This window comes from Hippoglossus stenolepis, chromosome 21 (genome assembly GCF_022539355.2).
Source record: "Hippoglossus stenolepis isolate QCI-W04-F060 chromosome 21, HSTE1.2, whole genome shotgun sequence".
NCBI classification, from domain to species: Eukaryota; Metazoa; Chordata; class Actinopteri; order Pleuronectiformes; family Pleuronectidae; genus Hippoglossus; species Hippoglossus stenolepis.
This window is the reverse complement of record NC_061503.1, coordinates 5,831,614-5,857,766: the sequence shown is the minus strand read 5'-3', so window position 1 is coordinate 5,857,766 and position 26,153 is coordinate 5,831,614. Positions and strand designations below refer to the sequence as shown.

General features: G+C 40.9%; 1 protein-coding gene across 1 annotated transcript in view; it reads left to right on the top strand.

Annotated features, from left to right (window-relative positions):
* The first annotated feature begins 4,087 nt into the window (after positions 1-4,087).
* The window catches only part of LOC118100996 (ras-related protein Rab-26), a 69,128-nt gene continuing 47,062 nt past the window's right edge, over positions 4,088-26,153 (top strand). The window contains exons 1-2 of the mRNA XM_047338447.1: positions 4,088-4,643; positions 7,686-7,796. Coding sequence (XP_047194403.1) covers positions 4,461-4,643; positions 7,686-7,796 — 294 coding nt within the window. The 5' untranslated portion in view covers positions 4,088-4,460. The remainder of the gene's footprint in view (positions 4,644-7,685; positions 7,797-26,153) is intronic.

Sequence of the window (26,153 nt, the reverse complement as noted above, 5' to 3'; positions counted from 1 at the left end):
ACTGACTGACTGACATCCCTAGTGTCTATTCAGCCAATAACATCATTCATTTTATACTGTGTCATTCATTTTTGTAATAGTGACTTCAATGGTTTATTTTCCGTGGCGCTGCTAAATTAATTATTTGTGACTCCTGTTTTGCTGCATAATTAATCAAAAATCTTCTCTGACTTCTGTGCGTCTTTCAATTTGATTGACTGAGCCTTTTCCATGTGTTTGCATACATCTGAAGACATTTGTCAAAGAGCTGCCTGAGACGCTCACTCATTCCGTACGTGCAGCGCGTCTCAACTATAAATGATTCCGGTTGGTTCCCTGTTCTGTGAATGGCTCTGGTGCCACATATCATGGTCTGCAAGGAGAGTGAGAGACATTTATGAAGCCGTTTGTGTGAGATTGTGATGAATTGAAGATCCAGGAGCTCCAGATCCACAACGAACCATCTGGCTGTGCTACTAAAAAAGCACCAGAGAGTGATTTGTTTCTGTTTGTGTCACACAGTGGGTGTGTATTTGTTAAGACACACTGTAGCTGACACGCTTGCTTCTTAGATAAATACTGTCTCCCTGTAGTTAAAGATGCTCTGATATCATCGTTCTCTTCCCAGTGCAGTTTCCAATACCTGGACTTTGAGTATCGGCCGATGCCGAGAACCAATCCCAAATCATTGATTAAAAAAAGAAAACTACTTATATAAGGTACTTTAACAGCTGTACGTTTCTTGTTGTGTGACCTGGCTCAGGTTAAACCTTTTAAAAATCAAATACATCCAGAGAGACCCACAAGACACACAAGATTGGTTTCTTAGGTTTGTGACATCACAAACCCTGGCTGTTTGAATCCATTTTATTTCCCACATGAGTGAATGCAGGCCAGTATTGCAGGTCAAAGTTCACCACAGTTGAACTCTGCGCAAAGCCACACTAAGGATTTGCTTCACCACCAATGTTGTATTCGCCCCCTCGCTCGCACAGATTCAAAGTGACCGGGCGGTGAGGTTTAGCCACTGCAACATTTGGGAATGTGTGACCGTGGCATTAAGGTGGAAATACTCAGCCACGGCGTTGACTTCATGGATCTTAATGAAAAAAATCTGGCATATTTAGGGGACAGCTATATATGAGTGTGTGCAATGTGGTGCAGCTTGATTGAATTTGAGGGTTAGGCCTTGGTGGATGTATGTGCTCTACCGAATGCCATTATATTTTACTATCCATTCCTTTACCATAAATCAAATGTGCTGCAGCACAAAGCCTGCAGAACAAAAGCTTGCCCAATATTTATGGTGTGGACTGTAGGTAGAAGATAATGCGCTTGTCCAATCGGTCTGTCTGTAGATGTATAGGAACTCTGTTATTACAGTGCTGATGGATGGTGTCTGCGCTCCTACTGTTCTTCGCAGCTCATTGGTTTTGACAATGCACTGCTTGCACAGCATGGCTGTTTTTAATAGTCTCACCACCAAATGCATCTGCATCCTGTTTGCTGTGTTCATCGCTTTTGGACAGACGGATAAATAACCTAGCAGAGTCGCTTCTCGCAGCCGCGTTATGCGACTTTAATTGTGAACCTGCAGATCACATGACGGGTCTATTTTGTGCTGCGATTGTGTAACAAGACGGCAGAGACATGTGTCTGTCTTGTCTCCGCAGCCCCAGTATGGTTCCTCACATCCTCCCAGTCTGTGATATAATATTAAAGTGGGGGCGGCGGTGATGTTCAAAGACTTGTGACCAAAAGGATGTGGGTTTGTTGGTACAATTCCCGACTGAGAAAGTCTGTGCATAAAAAAGTGAGTGAATCACGTCAGAGATGCATGGATGGAAATATGACTTTTAAGCACCTCCTGGTTGTACTGGGCACTGTTCAGGTTTAAAAATCTCTATTTAAAGGACGTTTATAGATTCAAATAGACATAAAAGCCTTGTGTGGGACATAGATGCACGTCACAGCAAGTGAGTAACCAGTGCAGAGGACAGATCATCCGTTCTGCATTACGTCAAAGGATTTAGAATCTGTATCATCACAGTGGTGGAAGTGAAATAATCATTATCTCCGCCAAGGAGGTCATGTATTCACCCGTAACTGTTTGTTGGTTGGTTAGTTGATTTCTCAGCAGGACACATTTAACCCTATTTTTATTCCTTCTTTTCAATGAGGCAGGGTTCATGATTAATAGCTACATCCATCACTGTGTGCTACCTGTACAAAACTTTATCACGACCTCTTTTTGTTACTTGAATTACTTGAAAATCTACCTGAAATGGTTGAAACTCCGGCGTATATATGAACTTGAACCTTGGACAAAACTATGATGCTCGACCTCCTTCAACATAAAGGAAATCCCACTATGAGGTACACATAGTAAGCTGTGAGTTATTGCCAAAGCATTGTTTGAACAGGTAATGTTATAATGGGTTTTTACAGTTACAGCGGAGAGCATGCCTGTTGTTCTGCACAGCTTCTTACCAACTGTGACATCAATTTCAATCAAATACACACTGTAGGTGATCGATGTAGGGGGCGGAAATACAACTTAAAAAAAAAAAATCCCAGGACAATAAAGATTATTCCCACGATATTGTGTTTTTCGTCAATTATTTCAGTTTGTTTTCCTGACTGGAAAAGTACTTTTTAAATTCCCAGGTTTTCCAGGGTGCGTTGGAACCCTGATGGGGCCTGTTGGGCCTTGGTGGAGGTAGAGTTTGTGCACTGTTACATTGTTGTTAAAATAATGATTTAAGATATAAAATGTATTTTGAGTTCTTGTTGCTTCCATGACAATTCACCTTTTCCCCTCTTTGCTTCCATCCTGGTTTCAAAACTCGATGCCCTCTCATCCACCTCAACTCTCTCTCACCCTCTTCTACAAAAATTCCTGTAGCAATTTCTCCAGCACCAATGTTTCCCTTAGCCAGCGAGAGTATTTCTGCGTTAGAGCTGCTCTGAATAAAAGGGAAAAAAAACATTATGTAAATCATGCACCTCGTGTCATGCTGAAGTCCCACATTTTACAGCCTGTCTGCTGCAACTCTGTCCCATACCAGAAGGAGGTGTGTGATAATACTGTGGAATTTGTCTGGCTTAGTGAAGCCAGCCTTGAATGCGAAAGGGTCTGTGGAGAAAATGTGAAGCTTCCTGTCACAGCCGGTCACACACTGACTATGTGCCATTACCAAAGCTGAACTTTTAAAAATAAAAAACACACCCTAAAATAGAATTTACGTCTTATTCCTTCTACAGCTCTAAATTGGGCCCCAGTCTTTCGAGGTGATTATTAATAAAACGTGTTGGGAAATGACAGCTGGTATGGACCATAGACTGTATTTAAAGATGGATGACGCATCTTCACTTCCTCCCACCATCCAAAAATGAAGCCAAAATATCCTGGATACCAACATCTCCATGTTGCACGATTGGATCCAGATTCCTCACAGTCGCGGTATAGAGGTGACACTATTCACATCCTCATGTAACACAGTTTGTATTGTGTGTGTGTGATTCCACTCGCCTTGTGTGTATTCGTGTACCCGTTCACACCTGACATCAAAATGTGGCCCTACGTGTCTTGTGATCGGATCCCACTTCCCCACACTGCAAATAACCACGTACATCGTTTCTGTTTGCAAAGGTGCAATGCATGGTGGGAAGCAGCAAGGAGAAGAAGAAGACGAAGAAAAGGCAAAGCACATTGCTTCTGTTGTTGCCTGTTGTTACAGTTTAAATGATTCCTCCAGCATCCAATACAAGTGAAGTAACTGGGGACCGATTGAAAAAAACATTAGGAAAAAAACTGAAAATGCCTCCATACTGCTCCTGTGGTGTCATCCACAATGTCCATAAAAGCGATGCTTCAGCACATTCCGCCTGTACCCTTGGGCAAGAGCTTGTGTGCAGTACACAAACACTTCACCCACCCCTCCATCGGTATAGTGGGGAGTAGTGAATTTTCATTTTTCAGTGAACAATCCCTTTAAGGTCACCAGAAAATAATGTTAATATGGTTTATTCCAATTATTTAATCTGGTTAATATCGGAATATTGGTCTCCATGTAAACCTACAGCCACTGACTCATGTGGAAGTATAATGTTATTTGCGCTTTAGGGTGGAGTTTCTCTGTGGACGCACCATGGCTCTGTGCGCTCCCATCATCACAACACCAGGGAGGGAGGAGAGAAGCTGTTTACATAGTGAACCAGACCCCTCACATTCATCCAGCTGCTGCACCGGGTCCACAGCTGGCTCAGCCCAACAGTCTCCTCACTGTGTCCGTGACCGATCTGCGCTTTTACGCACAGTCATGATTTTGACGCACAGGTGAACTTCTATTCGCTTCGTCGCGCCTCCGATCGCAACAGGGAAAAGTAACAGCAGCCTGAACAGATCGCCCGTCTCTTCCACACTTCGATCCTCTTCGCTTTTTCTCTTCTTTCCGGGGCTTGACCAGGTCATCGGGGCCATGTCCAGGAAGAAGGCGGTGAAAGGCAAAGGGGCCGCCAAGAGCCCCAAGGCGTCGCCGAGCAGCAGCGGCGGGAGGACGGGGAAAGGTCTGGCCGCCGCTGCCGCTCCGTCCTCCGGACTGGTTTACCCCAGCAGACCGTCCATCAGCAACAGCGGAGAGTTTTACGACATCGCCTTCAAGGTGAGCTGAGAGATTCTGGAGAAAGGTTTCCAACAATGTCCACAGGTGCGATCCCTGCTGCTGCGAGGTCAGAGCATTTAGATCCAAAGAAAAGATTCTTATCTCCTGTCACCTGAGTTTGAATGTTCGTTTGCAGAGTTGCAAGATTTGTTTTTTCTCCCAGAAAACGACTGTTCGATGCCAGAGGCTGAATTTAAGAAAAAGACTGAAGCCAGTATAGTGTTGTTGACCAGTGTGTTTACAAAGTTAAGAAGCATATGGCCATGTTTTCAGGTAACTGTATGGAAGCTCATTCCTGCCAAGAAGAGACAGATACTAGTGTCTGATCAATATTACACAAGTTGACTTTTTATCTGACAATTGATCATATATAAGTTAAATTGACTAAATAATGTTTTGCATACATTTAATTTATCAAGTTTAAAACTTGACTTATATCTTTCTCTTTGACTTGACGTATTTATTTTATATGTTAGATTGTGACCAGGAATATTGGAGGTCAGTCAGAGTTGGGGGTTCTGAGATCAAGTCTATACAACCGTTTTCAGGCAGAGGCAGGATGTAGCGTTTTCATTCTGCTGCGGAGATCAGGTGTTTTTTGTTGACAGCACATCGACACCAGCGTTGGCTCTTATCACTAAAAGCTCTCAACACCTTTTGTTGGTGTCTCGTAAGTGAAAGACACCACTTTGTCATGCAGAGATCTACTTTGCTTTTGTATTTTTTCTTTTTTGCGTCTGTCTTGGTTGGAAACACCTTCAACACTCGCTCAAGGTGAAATGGGGGGCTGGCCGGAGAAAGTCCGCACAAAGTCCAGAGGCTCTCACTTGGACATTTGCGTTCACAAATATGGCCCCTCTGGAGAATGTCTGGTGCATGTCTGAAAGCAGCTTAAAAGGGATAGTTCACCCAGAAATGAAAATTCACTCATCTTCTCACCACTATGCCGATGGAGGGGTGGGTGAAGTGTTTGATTCCACAAAACATTTCTGGAGTCTCAGGGATACATTTTGTTGCAGCCAAATCCAATACAACTGAAGTAATGTCGCTGTGATCCACACGTAAACGCAGCTCCGGAGGATATCAGAGAACATTTAGGCTTTTCTTCTGTTGTTTTTTTTTTACGTTTGAAGAATTTATAACCATTTATTTCAAATTGTATTGAATTTGGCAACGCTGTTTACCCCTGAAACTCCAAAAGTCTTCTGTCTACTCAAACACTTCACCCACCCCTCCATCGGCATAGTGGTGCGTAGATAATGAGTACATTTTCAGTTTTGGGGTGAACTATCCCTTTGAAGCTTGTTTGTAGCCGACACATGACAAACTGTATCTTTCTTTTGGATTATTATAATACCATAGTGTTGCAGACAGAGTTCCATCATGTTAAGTATCATACTAGATTCACGCCTTTGAGATTTGGATTGTTTTGTTTGAACACATCACATAATGAAAAAAATACCTGATGGATTTATCATGAGTTGAAGCCCCATTGGCCTTCCAGCATAATATATGACACAGAGTTAATATAATATGACACATAACAATAATGCATTATGAATTGGAGATGACGAACACAAATGATGATCTACGTTGAGCATATGCGCATTTTCATCATGTGGCTGGCAGCGGGTAATAATTCTGCCCCCCCGACAGTGTCAGGGATTAAAGGTCGCTGTCACTACGATGGATTTCCCGCAATTACAATTCAGAGAGGCAATTTACGAGGTCAGTGTAGATTCAAATGCGATCTTAAGTTCACAGGACAAAAACCCAGAACTGACTTAATCATTGCACGTAATTTATCTCTGTTGTGATTTGTTGCTCACATCGCCTCATGTCACGTTATGCCCTTGTTGAGTCAGTAGGTGGCAGCAGTTTGGGCAAAAAATTACTGCTAAAAAAGCCACGACCCAGGAATCTTTAGACCTTTTTCCAGGATAGTAACAACAAATCATTTCTTAAACTTAGTTAAACATAGAGAGAAACATCGTAGAAATCTAAGGTTGGAGGATGAGCTGTTCAACAGGGCTGTCTATATACTGGATCCTTCCCAAGCCTTATCCAGAGAGCCAGTCGGCCCATTGGCAGATAGATTTGTACTTTTTGTTTCTCAGTGAATTCAATAATTCATTAGTTCAGATAAAGTGTTTCAGCTCAAAGGATACAAAGTGTCATCTGATCAACTTGTGGTTTGCTTGTGAATCACATTCGGTTCTTTTCACTGTGAAGAAGATGGACTCTGCTCATTTCTTCCAGTGGCCCACTAATTTATGTTTGTGCAGATTGTCTTTTCATACAAGCCAACACTTGAGTGCAGAACTGGGCATAAGTAATAGTAAGTGAACTTGTAAAAGAGGGATAAATAATGCAGTGCCGGACAGTGTGTGTGTGCACTGCACATAAAGCTAGACCGTCCACGAGACCGCACGAGTATGTGCTCGGGGGGGCAACGGGAACAACACATCTCGACGGGTAAACAGAATTCAACACCCGGCCTGGGCTCGCTGGCCGCTCACAACCAAATAAGTGAATGTGCGTTAACTAATGCAGTGCAGTCTTGACACCCCCCTCCCCTCCTTTCTGATTTTATTATTCTGGTTTATTTCCTGCAGCGCTGCCAAAAATCACTGCCCCACTCTGCCTTTGTTTAATGCACTCAGATGTAACAGATCAGTGTCTCAAATATCACATCTCATCTCAGCAACACAGTGAAATTTCATATTAGCATGTATTGCTGCCAGAATCTTTAAATATCAGATTAGAGGAGCATTAGTGCATACAGTGCTTGGGTCAGTATTGGGACACACATAAATTATCAGATGATACAACAGTGAACTGAGTGAATTTGAGTTTGTTGTCTGATGATAAACAAAAGAGAAACGAACAAGCTCTTGGTTCATAGAAATATGAATGATATTAATAATTTCTCCTGTATATGGGCAACTGAGAAGTGTGTACTGTATATGTGCGTTCCTGTGTATGTGTGTACAAGATTTCAGCTGAGGTCTTTCTTCCTCCACCTGTGTGTGTGTGTCTCAGGTGATGTTGGTGGGGGATTCAGGTGTAGGGAAGACCTGTCTGCTGGTTCGCTTCAAAGATGGAGCCTTTCTAGCCGGGAGCTTCATCTCTACTGTGGGCATCGACTTCAGGGTAAGTCTTATCTAGGTATTTTCCCCCATAGCAAAATAGTTTCAGCACTACCGCTCCATGTGGTATGTGGCCCAAATTAGTTTTGTGCTATTTGGGCCATATTCACCATTTACCAGATAGGCCACTTTAGGTTCACATCCAGATTACACCTTGCAGAGAGCAGCGCATGTTTGCCCAAAAAGCGCCACATTTGCTATTTTACAAATTTTACATTAATTTTGTTAAGGCCACAGGAGGGCCAGAATCACCACATCATTGCCTGAAGTGGCCTCATCTATCCACATACTATCTGGGTTCTCAGACTTCTGAAAGCCACCTGCATACTTAACACAGCTGTTTTCATAAGCTGAGTAATACTTCCTCTGATGAGTTATTTGACTTGTGTGTGTGTGAACGCACTTAAAGTTTGAACACTGCCTCTTAGTGGAAAATGGACCACGAGGGACACCAGGAATTCATTGAAGCACACTTCAGGATTTTAGTCTTTGATTAAAAAGAGAATCGTTTCCCTAAAAGAGTTTTGTGCTGCAACAACAAAGCTTTAATGGTCAATCATCTGGTCCTGTTGTTTCTTTTCTATATGAGGATGGAACTTGAAATGTGTTTACACTCTTTCAGTCCCTATGGGACACAAGACATTTAAACTTAATTAAGCTAAATTAAAAAAGTTAATTTAGAGTGAGGTTATTTATCGATGGGTTAATCCTAATTTATACTGCTAATGGCAAACCCATTTTCTGCTCATTGTGCCCTCGGGGGGAATTGCAAACAAGGGTTGGAGTGCCAGTAAAGAACAGCCACACTTTATGTGTCCCGGCCGCAGACCAGAAGCAGTGACCTGTTTCAGTCTTTTACCATCTTGCCGCTCCCCCAAGCAAGATCCCTATAACTGCAGAATCTGACACAGCTCTTTGGCAAGAACCTTCCCCGAGGAGGTATTCTCAGGCTCGATGCTGTCATCCAGAGAAACTCACAGAGCTGGTGTAACAGTAGAAAGAAGAGTGCTGAGCTGAAACACACATTGTGCATGCAGCATGGTGTCCTAGGATGTGTTAATTGATACTCCTGGCACAAACGTAATTGTGTGTTTTGCAATTAGGTGACTCTTATCTATTCCTCACCTGGATTGACATTCTCTTAAGCAACATGTCAATCAGCAGAATGAGCAAAAGTGCAATCACCAAACAAGGAAACAGCTTTTTGAACAAGTGCTGCTTTCCTGGAGCAAAACCCCTGAAGAAATAGGACAGTGGTGGGGAACACAGCGTCACACAGCACTACGTTGTTTTTGGGGAAGAAAGCCGTATTTTCACATCGGAACCAGAGGTAAAAATAGACGATTGTCTTTTGTTAATATTCATAAAAGAAAGCCCTTGCTTGAAAGACGAACAGAGAAACCAGAACAGAGAACGTTCACATCCAAAAACCTCAACAGACCCGGGATCTGAAATCAACATTGTTTGATTGACATACGAGCGACTGGAATCTCTGTGTCTCTTCATTAAATCTACTGAATGTGACAGATGCTTTGTCTGCCCTCATTATCACTTCTACACCACGTGAACTTCCCTGGTTCTCGAGGGTGACTGGTGGGAGCAGATAATTACCACCCTTCAAAATATAGAATTGCAATTCGTCAATTTGATTTGTATTTTATCTGATAATTATCACTCACTTTTGCAGACTACATCATTTTCTTTACCTTTTGGAGCTAAGCTAACTGTTCCCCTGTTTCTTCATGCTTGCCCTGAGCTGATGTTTGCTGAGACTAAATCTTAACATTTGTTTATCCTAATTTTATGGGAAATTGAGGGCTAGCTAACTGTCCGTGTGTTTTTATTATGCTCTACTAAATCTTAACATTTATCCAAATTATTCCCCTTTCCCCAAAAGCGAGAGTTAGCTTAATTGTCCCCGCTCTCGCTGTCTCAGTGCGTTTGTAACATATGTTTACTTTGTGTTTTCTGATTAGCGACGTGGCTGGAGCAATAAAGACAGAAAGAAATACGCTATGAAATAAGTCTGCTTTGACACCATACTTAAATGTTAGGAGAAGTATGTACATAGACAAATGATCCATGTCGGTGTGTTAAAACACTTTAATTATACTTTGTTTTACAATAATAATAATTTAAGTGAATACTATAACACAATTCATTTAATTGGAGCTATCCCTGCACTCTCTTCTCTGAACATGTTACGTTAACCAGAGCTAATTGCTGAGCTTATTCATGTGTTGCTTTTGGTTTTGCAAAGTTATGCATGGGAAGCTCAGTTTGCTCTGTCATGTTGCTAAGTTACTTGGTTGGCAGATTTTTCTTCACTGTTTTCTGACTGTTGTGAGCACTGCAAGAAGCTAAATCATATCAGCAGTGAAGCACAACAAGCTTGCTATCTGTTCACACATCGGCCAATTTACCCAGGCGTTCAGCTCTGTGGGAAATAATCCCATATCTGTGTTGGTTTGATGTTTGTCGTATTGTGAATATGGGGCTACACACAAAGTTCTGCTGCTGCCTTATTGTGTCGGCCCTTTCAGAAACATAGCAGCACTGAGAACATATTGGGATGGGAATGTTGTGAATAAGGTAAAACGCTGCTCTTCGGTTAAAAGTTGAAAACACTTTACAGCCCAGTCAGGATTGTGCAACAATGTGACCTCCTACAGGAAAGATAAGGAGTAATAGAAGTATGCGTCTCCAAAGAAAAAATGCGCGCATCCTAATTTCTTCCCTGACGTTTTCATCTATTTATATTTATTTTTGGCTGAATCAAATGATTTGAGTCAGAAATCAAACTTCAAACACTTCCCTCGTCTCTTCTCCTTTCTGTCTTTTCCTGGGAGAAATGGTAGAGATGTGCTGGTGAGATGTATCTGTTTCTATGTAAGGACAAGCAGGGTGTGTCTGAGCCTCTTCCCGCTTCTTTGCTTGATGAGTGTGTGTGTGTGTGTGTTATCACTCACATCCATTGTTTGGCTTCTTTCTCCCTTCAACACGTATTCACTCAGCTTGAAATGATGCAGCAGTGCATCTGACCGGTTAATCATTGATCTCACCGCATGGACTGACGTAGATGGCTTTCTATGTGTGTGTGTGTGTGTGTGTGTGTGTGTGTGTGTGTGTGTGTGTGTGTGTGTGTGTGTGTGTGTGTGTGTGTGTGTGTGTGTGTGTGTGTGTGTGTGTGTGCTGGAAGGAGCAGCAGCAGCCTGCCAGAGCATGACAGGAGGACAATGTTGACCACGCTCATGCCCTTTAGAGCTATGTCATGTGACATGGTTTGTTATTGTGAACATATGACTACCAGCGACTGGCTCAGGGAGGAACAGACGTAGGGAAAAGCTGGTTTGTGCCACATTTAGAAACATCTTCACTGAGAATCTTTTTGCAAGTTGAACTAACAAAAGTTTGTATATATTTAATTTTGTTCAATAAAATGGCTCAGAAGGCACTTTACTGTTCTTTTAACCCCACATTAGAAAAAGTTAAAGGTGCAATATGTTTATTAGAACATTAGCATACACACAGTCTTTGCTACAAGTTGTTGTGCTGTTCAATTCTGGATTTTACAACTATACAACTTTCAAATGTAGGAGACGTGATATTATTCAAGCAATCTTGTTTGCAGCCAATAGCTTTTTCTGCATTAACAACCAAAGGCTTCCTGTGTACACTAGCATGGGCATGCCTGCCTGTTTCCACTTGGCATTGTTACTGTTCATGCGAAATGCGCTTTCAGGTGGGTTATTGACGTGGATTAAAACCGTCAAAGGACACATCAAAGATGTGCACATTTTTGCACAGACTGGCAAGATGCCAGCTTCATATCCTGGATAATTTGACTTCATTTCCGGATGTTGTGAGGAAGTGGAGATGCATCTATGGGCTGAACACAGTGGCAGGTGTAGAAATGCCCTCTTTCTTCCTTCTCCCAGTTATGTACTTTCAGAAATTGTTTTCTAAATAGTCAGAGCAGGTTTTATTCCAATTATTTTTTAGTCTCAGTGAATTTGTGGTGATGGTAGATGCTGGATGGAGTGAAAGGACACGAGAGAAATCAATTCCAATATCTTTGTCCTCAGTGAAAAAAATGACATAAATAAAAGAGAAAATCAACATGTGGCAGTTAATGGTAATATTTTGGCGAGCCGCCACAAATTAATAAATGTATGGCAAACCTTTGCTCTTCACTAAAGATGAGGAGGAAACTACATCCTGCTTAAACTGCAGACAAGAGAAAAAATCCTCCTGTGCACTCCATTTTACTTTGTGAGCCATGTTTTGATTTGGAGAGAAATCCAACTTGACCTTGGCATACACCTGAAAACCTGAAGGATATAGTGAAAGGATAATAGAGAAATCTCTCTCAGCATGTTCAAACTCCTCCTTGAAGACGGAGAGGAAATGATGTTTTTTTCAGGCTGCTCTGGAAGTAATCATGAAATACTTTTCTTAAAAGTTTCCCACTGAAATATTTTGTATACCTCTGTCAAGGAGGTTATGTTGTCACCCCTGTCCATTCATCTGTTTGTTAGTAGGATTTTTATGAAATGTTGTGGAGTGGTGTTACATGATGCCGCTCCTGCAGCAGATATGCTCATTGTGTGAATAACAGACGCACACGAGACACAAGACTAACCGCCATTCGAGTTCAAAATCTCAAGGTACTGACAATGCAGTGATTTATTTAAAAGGTGCACGACGCGGAGGGGAGTTCATTAGTTCATCAAGAGATTGATGAGGTTTAAGAGTTCACTTCACTTCTTGTTTCTTATTCTTCCTGGATTAGTCTGGCTGCTGGCCCCTTAGCTTATTGAAATTCAAGACTCAAATGTTGAGTGTGAGTGTCAAGCTTGTGATTCACACTCGTTTTATAAGAGTGGGAAGAAACTGTGTTCAAGGGAATTGTGTTAATTTTAGAGTTGGCCGTACTATCGGTGTGAGATGGAATCTACTACTCACGTCCACTGTCCCAGTAATTAAATCAGTTCCTTTCATTTTTACAAATTCAATCTTTATCTATGTGAATCCTTGCTCGGCTCTGTACCTGTAATTGTATGAATTTTAGGACAGGCACATGCATCAAGCACCATCTATCACGCTGTGTGACAATCCTGATGGACGGACTGTAATCAGTCAGCCGAAGACTGATGATGATTGCGGTCCCTCAGTGGCTCTTCAGGCTCCCAGACGGCGTCCATCGATCCCGGGACGCCTTTTTTCCCCCCCGTTGCTGTGAATCTTAATGAGACTGCAGCTATCTTCAGCCTGCAGGCAAATCAGAAAGAGAAGAAAAAAAACATCTCATCTTTATGATTGACTGTCTGCTTTGAAATACTACCACTGGACACCAGACACACTGGACAGAAATTGGTTGTCATAGTAACGGTGTACAGGTACACCAGAGGCGATCCACGATATGGAAACGGGTTAAAAAGGTGCATGCACAGTGGCAGAAAACTGATTCCCACACGTTCACACACCTCATCAGCACATTGCTTTGCTTTATTTTGTCTAGGATGAATCATTCATATCTGTGGGGCTTTGCTTTATATCCGTTTTTCTTCATGTGCATATATACAGCTGTCTCTTTACCTGAGGTATCCAGCTTCTCCTCACGTCAACCTTGACATAATGACTTTGTCAGTTTACGTAACACAGTGTAGAGTCACACATCAGTTCTGTCAGACGGCTGTGGGTGAGACACTCCACCTGAACCTTATTTAAAGGGTATGCAAGATTTTAACTATCAACTAGAATGGCACCCAGTAGACCGCTGAGGCCCATCAGCCCCCTTATAAAACCCATTTAAATTGACCAGATTCAGATTTTTAATCAGATCTGCACTAGGGATGACACAGTGTCGAAATTTTCCCACAGAGTTTCGTGACTAAACCGGTGCTACCAATTACACCTGACATTTAACAAAAAAACGAGTTTCATGACAATCTGGAGTCAAAAAAGCTCCTTGGTGGAAATAATGAGTTCTAGACATTTAAGAAAGTTGGAGAATTGTTAAGCGTTGATAAAAGTCTGTGCTGTCTTCTTTTTTTTTTCTGCAATCATCCGTTTTCTTCTGGTGAACGATGCTCTTTTGCACAAGTGATAAAAACCTCAAACTATAATAAAGGTTAAGATAAGATAAGACGAGGTTTATTGATCCAACGCTCTGTAAAATCACTTGTTAGAGTCGCAGATAGTCGGATTAAGGTAGATAAGGGAAAAGGTTAAATTATAATAATAGAACAAAATAGGCAATGAAAGTAAAGTTAAATAAAAGTTAAATAATATACACCTTTCACTCCAGATGTAAATTTGTAGAGAGACTTGGATAAAGTGCAGTGACACAGGATGTGAACAGTATATGTGCATTAGAATAAGGAGATACACTCATATATGCATTTATAGACTGTTTTAAGTTTATAGGCAGGTATGGTATACAATGTAAATAAAAAATTATATGCATTATATACGTATAAATGGGTGTAATTAAACAATGAACTTATGAACAATTTAACCACCACCAAAAATGTTAAAAACCACATTACAGAATGGATGGTCTGCTCTTCTCCTGCAGCATGAGCTGGATATGAGCCCCATGCAGACGCCCGTCAATGTTCATGAATAAGCAATATGATGAAGCACACTCGTGCTAATAAGCTGCCACAGGATCAAAACAACATTAGGAACAGTGGAAAGTCAAAGCTGCATTTTCTGCTCTGTTATATAACCCATCATTTCCTCTCCTCTTCCTTTCATTCCTAATCCTCTCTGCTGTTGGTTTTCGTTTGAATTAACTTTGCTTCTCTGGTAAATTGCAGCTGTTATATAACTTGACCCCACAGTGAAGTGGGGCCGCTGGAACCCGAGGACCCGGAGACAGATCCATGTTAGACAAAGGTTTGCAGGTCTGGTCAGTTTTACTTTTTTTCCCTTTTGCGTCACGTGACTCCTCGAGAGCCTGCCGGGTTCCCAGGAGACGGTTGTTATGGACCAGTAACCGTGGCAACGAAGTGGAAAATGCTTCTGCTCGCTCGGCGGCTTTCAGGTGCTCTCGAGCCTCTGGATTGACTGAGGTCATCAGCTGGAGGAGGCGAGGGGTTTTATTTGTTGTTGTTGCAGCCACACATCAAGCCAGGACCGAAATCTGCATGTGGGGACACGTTTTACAGATGGGTTCGAGGACCGTATTCATTCTGGGTTGGCATTAAAAAAAAAAAATCCTTTGCTTCACACTCTCCCAGCTCAGTGCGCTCAGATTTGGAAGCATTCCAGTTCAATCACAGTCCTCTGCTGACGGCCGCAGAACGGCTCCACTGGAGCAAGATTGTTTTTACATTTTGACACAAGGTTTCACATGGAAGACTTATTTATTTCCACGAGAAGCTAAATATCACACATAAAAGGATCTTACATGAGTTTTGGCTTGATTGTAGTTGTCTTTAAGGACACATTTTAGAATTGTTGCTCGAAGGAGAAATGTTATACTTAAGTTTTTTTTTCCTTTTGTTGTTTTAAGTCTGGAGAATCTCACTGGGATTGTTGGAGCAACACTCGCAGGACCTCGTTTCTGTTGGTTGCCTCATTTCTCTGTAAATAAATGACTTTAATTTCAACTACTTCCCGTAACAGTCTCCTTTAAATTAGAATGAAATGTAAGTATTTTAACAACTTAGGGAGGAGTTAGAGATTCATCCCGTTTCTTCTCCATAGATATAAAACAAATGCACATGTGATAGCTGTCCCACTCAATGACACATTCACCGTGTCAGCTGGAGCATTTGGCAGCATGGCGCCTTCACTTTCCCCTCTGCCAGTCAAGGGGTTCCAAACCAGCGATTGAAGATCCTGTACGCCGACACCCGCCCCCTCTGTGAGTTTCTATTTATACTGGCTTCATACCATCTTTGATCAAGTTGTTCAAACGTGTTTTCATAAATAAATCAGACGTCTGCTGCTTAACCCTCAGGTTATCATCGTCCCTGGTGAAGATGAGATTTATAATTAGAAGTTTTATAGTAGAGATAGTGTCGTAGGATAAATCAAAAGGATTGCTTTTTAATTTGAAAACAGCAGCGTCAGAGCACGGCATTATCTGGCAACGCTGCTCGAAAATGACGGATGATGTTACTGGGGGAGGAATTTGGTGCGTGTGTGTGTGTGTGTGTGTGTGTGTGTGTGTGTGTGTGTGTGTGTGTGTGTGTGTGTGTGTGTGTGTGTGTGTGTGTGCGTGCGTGCGTGCGTGTGTGCGCAAGATAGATGGACAGAATCATGTTAACAAACTCCCTTCATTTCCAATGGACAAAATTGGCCTCAGTCCGTCACAGTTATGAGAAATAACAACACAGAGTTATTCACCTCCGTTCTCTCTCCATCTCGCATGATCTCAAACGAATTTGCCGCTTTGTCTCACCAGTGCACAGCTTCGCACGACATTCCTTTCATTGGGTTTTTAGCAAATTATATACACACAGCTTCAAACTAGATTTCGTTTTTGTGAAAGCGGTTACAGAACATCAGCCTTTTAGGTGCAGCAATATTTTGTATCATCATATTTTAATCATTTCCTTTCATCAAAACAAAGAAATCCCTAATGTCTGTCCAAACAGGAGTTCAATTAGCGTGTAAATGGGATTGAAGGCAATTTCACACATTTTATATAACTTGATGGGTTTTCATGGGAGCATCACAAGAGACATTAGATGTTTTAATCTATTATCATTATTACACACACAGCTTTAACGTAAGCGCTCAGGTTAAACAGACAGAACCACTTTATAAGCTCTCTAAAAATGCTTTTTTAATTGACTTCTGTTATGCACTCTTAAAATAAAATGTACCATTAGAACAGCCATTAGCCAATCAGGGTCCCTCATACTTCTTAACAGTGTGGTCATAATGGTACAGTAAGTAATGCTAATGGGATCTCAAGTTAATAACGAACCTATTAAGACCTAAGACAGCTGAATACAAACAGCCTCTAAACCGAAGCATTGTTTGAAAACTACCACCTGAAACCTGAGGGTTTTCTGAAGAGCCAAAAGAGTTGCCAACATTTGCATTAAACTTTAATTTCTCTGCCTCTAAAGCAGATGGAGACATGAGATAAAATACCGTTGATAGCTCAAACATTTAGCTTTCATTGTAAATCATTGCCTTCAACTTAGTGAATTTTTTTAGTTCTGGAAAGCTGGAAAACTGGCCGAGATCCTCCTGCTTCTTCCTCTTCCTCGTTAAACACGTCTCTTACTGTCTGAGCCTAATTTGATAATTATGTTTACCGCAGAACATAACGCTCTAAAATGCATTGAATTATTTTTCAAACATTTGGACAGAAATGTATGTAAATATGACAGTTAAAAATGTAAAGTGCATTTCTCGTTTTTCTTTTTACATTTGGTTATGCTGAATGTGTGAAAACCTGGCAGGCTCCAACCATTCTAACCAATCCACTCAGCCTCTTTGTCTCACTGATTAGAATGAGCATGTGTTGGTCCTGGCTAAACACCTGCAACGTGGCAGGGGCATTGGATTTGGGACAAGAGACGTGTCCCCTGTTGTTCTGAGTTGGCTGTTAACTTGTTGCCGTCTGAACCAGTTGACTATCACTTTGTCAGATGGCTGACTGTGTCAACTAACCAAGGTTGGCGGTTTGATCCCCGGCTCCTCCAGTCTGCATGCCGAAGTGTCCTTGGGCTCCTGATCGGTGTTCCGTCAGAGCATGAATGGTGTGTGACAGAGAAAGCGCAGTGTAAATGAATGAATGTGACTTGAAGTGTGAAGAGCTTTGAGTGGTTGATAAGATGAGGAAAGTGCAGTGTGAATACAGTTTCATTTAACTTCATTATGTGACTTTATTTTGACACTTAATTGATTTTGATTGAAAAGTTAAATACTCAAGTCAAAAAGACTTCAGAGAAGAAGTACTGACTTTTGTCGATCCAGTATCTGCTCTACTATTTGATTCAAGCACCCGTCTGAACGAAGTCTAATGAATAGACTAGACTGAACAGTGGGTACTTTCATTACACACCTATACTGTGTCGGGGGTTCTTGTGAAAAAGGCAAATCAAGATGATATAGCCAGTGCTGCATTTACTTCAGATCAGCATTTTACAGGTTCTTCGTTACTCTGCACTGTTGTTGCTGCTCTAGGCAAGATTGTTTTTATGTAATCCTGTTGTCAGCCTCAGCTACAAATTTAAAGAAATAACCCAACAAACCCTTAAGCTTTTGTATTCATTTTGCCTACGTATGTATTCTGAGCTGTTGGAAAGCTCCCTCTGAACTTAAAGAAGAAATCCTGACTTCATCACAGTCCACAAACAATTGCAAGAGCCTGTCATTTGTTTAGCTGTTTGCTTGACGGTCTAATGGAGCAAAATACCTTCAGGGAGCCTTCAGTGCCTTTTTCTCATTGCAAATTCAGAGGATCAACTAGACACTTCTTCTAGAAACCGCATTTCTACCTAACCACACTAAGTGTGTACACCATTTTAGAACACACCGGCAGCGATCGTAAGCGATCCGCACAACACAGTCATGCATATTCATAAACTGGCTCAGGCAGATGTTTCAGACTTTAAAAGACATGCTGTATCATCAATCAACAAACTCCTGCTTTGACTTTTCCTTCTGCATTTCTGATCTGTAACGCGCTCAGAGGATCCACTGATTAAATTCAACAAATATACATTTGATTTATATATATATTGGAATTAGGGTTCCTGCCATTAGATACTAAATAAAACCAGCATGTATTAACACATACTTAAACACGGAGTCAGAAGAAGTGAGCATTTGTGTTGTCTTACTCCTTCCGACCCTTTGCATGTCATAGATCAACCCCTCCTCACATTAAATCGTTATCTTGAAAGTGGTGGAAGGGTTAGGCGGTACGTCTGTGATCAATTAATGTTCCTAGGAGGTGTCTGCTGTGGAAAAATTGTAGCTCGCCTCTCTGCCTCTGCCTGTCCAAACTATATGAATCATTTTTAATTCCATAATAATGATATTTACAAATAATGGTTGTGTACAAGCTCTGCAGAAGGCTGTAGCAGGGTTGTATTTCTTTTTATAATTTATTTCTACTGGTTCAGGAAAGAGCGTATACCCTCGCACACAAACACACGTGTACACACTTCATTGTGGAACTCTAGCAGCATTTGAGTCATTTAATTTTTGTTTTAGACAACAAAAAATATTAATTTATTCTAATTTACATATCGAGCTCTCAGTCTTGTTGTACTGAACATGAATTTAGTCCATTGTGTTACGTTTTACTTCCGTAATGTAACATGGCAGAGACAATGCATCACTGGATAGTGCATCTTGTAAACCAGCTAATGAAGACATTTGGAAGTTGTTCAATTAAAATGCAAGGAAATGATAATTTGTAATAGTTGATTTGTTGATGACAATCGATAATTTGTTGTAGGCTCATTGCCTTTATGTTTGAAAAAGAGATATATCTGAATCAAATGATGTAAACATCACTGCCCACATACTTCCAATGCGTTCTTTTTCGCTGGCATGGTTGTTAGGGTTTGCACAGAGTTTGTAGCAACAACAATCTTGGCGTCGGTGGAGGAGGTTGTGACAATGTACCTTTTAGAAAGTCCTTGTCCCTGTGACAAAGTGAGTGTAGTTTCTTACCAACATGCAAAGTCTCTCCTCAAAGAGTCCCACCATTGTTGAAATGTGTTGTACATGTCCTATCGTTGTTTCACTTCCGCTTTTCGCTAAACTGCCACCCCACGATTTCCGATGGTGCTACACCATTCCGTCCATATCAATCAATCAAATTTTATTTGTATAGCCCATATTCACAAATCACAATTTGTTTCATAGGGCTTTAACAAGTTGTGAAATCCTCTGCCCTTAACCATCAACAAGAGTTAGGAAAAACTACACAAAAAAACCTTCAAAAGAACGTAGAAACCTCAGAGAGAGCCACATGTGAGGGATCCCACTCCCAGGACGGACAGAAGTGCAATAGATGCCACGTGTAATGGAGAACATCAGAAAGATAAGGGTATTTGCAACATTGATTAGAAATGCTGCAAATACGTAGGCTTTTAGAAGACAAGCATAAATACAGACGCAATGAAGGCAGACCACAGACAGGAAGCTCTATCGAGCATAAATGAGCCTTTAAACACGTTTTATGGTGGAAACAATGCTGTCAATAAAAATGTTTTATTTCAATCGTTTTCACCAAGCGTTTTTATGCCGCTTGTTATGATCGGCTGTTTGTGCTCATATCCATGAGTCTGTGCACCTTTATAAAGTAGAAAATAAATATCTACCAAACACCCAGGTGCAGTTTTGCTTTGTCTGTTTTCATAACAGAGTAAACAGCATGTTTAATCACTGTTGTTATCTCATTCTGTTGAGACCAACTTTCAGGTTTTGATTGGATCTTAGGCTGCTGCCCACCAAGTTGATGAATTTATTTGTACCCCAAAGACCTCCACGTCAAGATATGATGTCCTGTGAGACTGCTATCCTGAAATAAATGGATCAGGTAGCAGGAAATGGCCTCTCGCAGACTGTTTGAAGAGAAGTTTACATTTATTACAGAGGAGAACACCAAGGCGGGAGGATGACAAGATAATTAAATATTTCAACGTTATTGCCTCTTCCTCTCTCCTATAATAACACATTATACAGACTGCAATACTGGGTTTGGTGTTCTGCAATATCATCCCCTTTCCATGTTATGATTGAACCAGACTACCACAGCATTGACTATGATTTTGACGGTGAAAAAAAGTGAGCATACATGCTTTTATCATATGGTAACATGGCCCATGTCAACAATGATTTACAAACCTCACGTAGCAACAGCAAGTGATTTTTCATTACACAGAAAAAATAAATGAGGGTGTTTGATTAGAATAATGACGACTGGAGCTGAATGCTTTGACAAGCACATCAGCACAGTGCTGGAAATAGTTTGCTTTGTTTTGAAGCTATTTCGAGGCCAACCCTCATAGTGGTCTACGCAAAACTGTGTCTTAAATACAATAAACTGCCTCTTTTTAAGTCATGGCACTGGTGTTAGTTTTATTTCAGAACAATCAACAGTATAAACTGTTGTAATATACGTTTTTATGCCACTTGTTATGATCACATACTGCAATACTGCAGAAACTGTCTTGAATACTGAAAGAGAATTGGGCAGATTGTGGGTCAGGAAGTTGAGTGGGGTCGTACACTAATCAGAAGGTCCCCCATTCAGCGTGCGTGTCCTTGGGCAAGATATTCAACCCTTAATAGCCCCTGATGGCTGATTGATGTATGATAGACACGTGCTGCACATACAAGCTGTGTATAAATGTGTGGGTGAATTACAAAGCTGTACTGTAAAGCAGTTTGAGTGGTCATCAAGACAAGAAAAGTGCTGTGGTAAACAGTTGAACCACAACAAGAACTTTTCTTAACCAACGTGTCACCATTGAAATGCAACTTTTTTGTATATTCAACAAGATGAAAAAGGCCAGTATGATTTGAATTTAGTTTCACTTAATTTTATTATAATGTGACACCTCTATTGTTAAGGTTTGGTTTAGACATAACAACTTCAGGTTTAGGGATTAATCACGGTTAAAAGAAATATTGACCTGGGAAATTAATAAATGTCTGAAGAGTTATTGCAGTTGTTGCTATGAATTAAAACGTGGTTGTTTCTCTTGGTGACTGTCTTGTCTGACAGTACCACACGGTTCATTGCACTGTACAACATGTATTTAATGAGTGGCACATAAGTCATATGTCAATAAAGGAATACTGACAGAGGAAGAAAACACCTCATCTCAGATCTGTTGTGAATCCTGTCTCACAAAAACCTTTCAGTCACCCTCTGGCTGTCTTTATATCATCTAACAAAAGTTTAATGAAACTATTATTACACCCAAACTGTGAGGTCATCCATGATAAGTGACAAAGGACAAAAGAGAAACTTGTTTCAGCAAATGTAAGAGGTCCTCAGGATGTTCCTTGATGAACTCCTCCTCCATAAAAACCCTGAAGGACTTTAAAGAGAAACAGTTAAGTGCTTTTAAAAAAAAAAGGTCATTTCAGATCGTGCATCTTTGGAAATGAATAATGCTGCTCTGAATTCTGTCTTTGTCAACTGTGTAATCCTCCTTTATCTCAGTGAACCACTACCTGCCCTGGAGAGAGCAGGATGAGCAGCAGAGCAGAAGGGTGGTGGTGGAGGTGGGGGGTTAAGTGTCTGACACACACACACTGAAACACATACAACCACATAGACAAATTCCATATATGCACACAAGTACACAAAGAAGCAACAAAAAAAAAGCATGACTGTACGCACAAAAAAAAGATTTTCAGATGCCCAAGACTCTGTTTTCCATCTTCTGTCCTTTCATATCTCCCCCCCACACACGCCTTTCTTTCCCTCCCTCTCACTCTCCCTTGTTCCATCTGCCGAAAGTGCAATAATAAATGTCAGCGTCGCTCTGTAATCACAATAATCCAAAACGCCATTTTCGAAGAAAATAAAGGCAGAAAGGATGAAGTATAACAAAAAAACAACAAAAATGAAGACGTTAAACAAATTTACCGTCCAGCCCAGCTTTTGGTTATCAGGTGCAAACATGTTCCCTTTTACATAGAAAAGCCAAGAAGGACTGCATCTATAAAACAGCAACCTTAAGCAAACTCCCTCATCTTCATCAAAACACAGATACACAATGGCTTTTCATCAAGTGTCCAGCCCAGTCTTTCTCAGCTTGACAATATTAAATCCTCGAGAAAATGCTGCAGTATCACACATTGCTCCTAGACTACTTAAACTAGAAGATGTTGCTAACTCTTTCCTTTTTAAAAACACAGAGAGATAACACTTGGGTTCAAGCAGAAGTTTTAAAGCCCAGTATGACTTGTTGGGAGAAAGCGACATGCCCTAATAGGATTTCCAGCTTATTGTTTGGGTAATGCTGTCTTGTCTGGGAAAGGATTGAACGGTTTATCCGGGCTTTACATGCTGCACCCTTAAATCCAGGCAGTCTGCAAAGTCCATTCTAATGCCCTAACACGGGCTCTACAAGCTCTTTAATCCTTGATAATTCATTGGATTCAGCACACTTCTGAACAACAGGTTCATTCAATTGTGTTTGTCCAAGTTCACTGAATATTTAAAGCTGCTCTAATCAATATTGTCTATGCCTCTGCACATGTTTTTCGGGTCGTCCGTCCCATTCACGTGAACACGTTTAAATTTGGCACAAACATTCACTTGGACTCAAGGTTGAATGTTGATAAGTATTTGGTAGCCAAAGGTCAAGGTCACGCTGGCCTCACAAAGTATGTAATGTTTTTCTTGAACGTGATATCTTAAGATCAGCTTGAGGGTATTTCTTCAAATATGGTACAAACATTCATTCGGACTCAAAGATGAATTGATTAGAATCTGGTGGCCTGGAGGGCAAAGGTCAAGGTCACAGTGATCTTATTTTCCTGTGAATGTGATATTTTAGTACTACGAGTAGGGAATTTCATTACATCTGGCACAATTCACTTGGAATTATGGATGACCCGATTACTGATCACTGATAACCAACCAGATTTTGGTCATCAAAAGGTCATGGTGTCCTCAAAAAAATGTTTTTTTGGCCATTTGAAGTATTTTGATTTCATGATTTCACAGTGACCTTATATGAATCTGGAAAAAAATATGTAGAACTATGTACATGGAAACTGCACTGCTTGGCAGAGGCATGCAATCGCAGTGCGGTAATTCTTGTTATTCTGTCAATGAAAAATAATCACCAATACAGCTTTATTGTTTTGGTTTAGACTCTCTGCTCTTAAAGTCACAGCAGCTAGTTTATATATATATTTATGGGCAATCTTCAAATGATTCGTATCACTAGCCTCTGTACAACCAAAGCTAAAACGTTTTTTGTGAGTTAATAAACCATAAAAATGACAATGAAATTGTGTTGTAAAATAAATAGAAAAATGTGTCTATTCCACCTAATTTTGCTAATGACAAAATAACGTCCTTGGCCGGGGTAGTAATATGAAGACGAGTGTAATGATATGGATGATGATAATATTCTGTGATTAAGTATCCGTGATCATGAAAAACAAAACATCCCCCAGTGATTACATGCTCAATACCCACAGCATGTATGAGGACTGCTGCAAAGGAGAAGAAAAGAAGAAAAAGAAAGAATCCTTCTCTCCATAATAAAAGGCAGCGGAGGGCCATTAAACTCAACAGCACCTCATTAAAATTAGCAGGGAGGGAATATAATGATACAAATCTCCATTCAGATTCATTCACTAGGAATGATATCCCCGGGGAACCTCTGAAAAAAGTACAGGTTCATGGAGTGCCTTCTCCTGAGATGGAAAGAGAAGACAAGTGGAACAGACACGTTTTAAAGTGGCCAAGTCAAACTCTCTGTGGCTGGCTGCCCACAAATCTAAATCTTTACTAAAAGTTGTGACAGGCCAAAGAAAGGAAGAGAAGGCGAGAGAGCTCTCATGGGTCCCTGGCTATACAAAACCATCAGCGAGACTTCACCGAGAGATGGGGAATAGTCGGTGTGAGGAGCAGTAAGACATTGATACTAATATGGGAAGAGAAGGATGACAAAAAGGGAAATGGGAGGGAGAAAAGGAGCACACGGTTAAATATTTTAAGACTTGATCGACAGAGCGAGCTGCGCAGAAATCACAAAGGTCAAGCCAGAGCAGGACACGAGGGAACGAGACAGAGGGGAGGGTGAGAAAGGGAGGAAGGAAGATGAAGTTTTGAAAGGGAAGCTGGGCGTGGGGTGCTTTTATAATAAGATGAGTTAAAAAAAAAAAGAGTGAAAGAGAGGGTTGTAGAGGGTGACAAATCCAGGATTAGTTTATCTTATTGCCAAATACAGGGTGTGAGCCATGTCTGTGCCAAACCACTGAGGATGAAATGATGAGAGAAGAGGAGAGGAAATGTCTTTCAAGCCCACAAATTCAGCAAGACTAAGTACACTCACCTGGGATAAGTGCGTCAAAATTGGTTTTCAGCCTTTAGTCATTTCTCACATATACGTTCAGCCAAAACACAAACCTCATGCAGAAATCCTCAGTTTTCATTTTTGATTTATTCTCTGAGCTGAAAACCTTCACATTTTTTTTTCTTTCAACACAATTCCGTCTCCTCAGTGGATTTAACCTTGGAGCAGCAAGACAAGTCTCCAGGGAGATCAGCTGCTCTGTTACAGTTCATTCAAATGGCAGACACGCTTTTTCCCCAAGGTGACTTAAGTACAAGCAAGTGCATTCAAACTTAATAAGAACAAGAGCTCGGAGTCTCGAATCGGAAGGTGAACATTGATGCCTCAAGCTAAAAGCTAACCTCAGAATGGCCACATGCTTTTAATGATGTTGCCAATGTGCTGGTTTTAGCAGGTATAATGTTCAAACATTTAAAGATAGACGATGTGTCGTCACTTTCTCTCACTATCCAGATATGAAGTCAAAATATTAAAAAAAAAAATCAGTCAGTGATGGAGCAGCGGTCGTGAGGTCGTGTGGATATACACGCTTGACCAATCATGAGTTGGTCTCAGCAAACTTACTGGACTTATTTGATGTTAACTCTGACTTTTTTAGTTTGAGTCATGTCCCATCCACTCAGCCAGCCACCAGGGGGCAATTGAGACCCTTTAGCTTTACTTTCCACTGCCGGACTCTACGTTCACTTTTATATACAGGCACTGGAAACCAACCTGGACCAATTTATGATGTAGATATTTCAGCTGCTGGTGGCACTACAGGAAAAGACTGGAAACCACCAATTTCTGCAGGATTCATCATCTGGGAACCATGAATACCTGCATCATATCCAGAGACCCAATATTTGTCATGTCCCGCATTAAAAGTCATGAGGATTGAGATTTTGGGCCATAAGGGTCTGTCCAAAGTTTCACGTTGATCCATCCAACACCTGATACTTAGGTCTGGGCAGAATGACCAGAACATTTCTCATCAAACGATATCATCTGGCTAAAAATCATTTCTCCTGGAAAAAAGTGAGTGATTATCTCTTTAACCACATCATAATGCGAAAAGAAAGATTCAATCTCAAACAAGAGAGTCGAATGGAAAATAATTCCAATAACAACAGGGGACCTCTTGGATGTGCAATTCCAACCCATCAGAGCAAAACATCACAAGTTCATTCCTGCAGGTATTTTGTTTTAAGTTAATGATAAACCAGGAAACAAAGATACGTCTGATATGAAATGCCTCCAACACATTCCACATGGTGCCTTTATCTTTTATTTTATCTGAATCATGGGCTGTGTTGGCTTCTTATCCAGAACAAATTCAA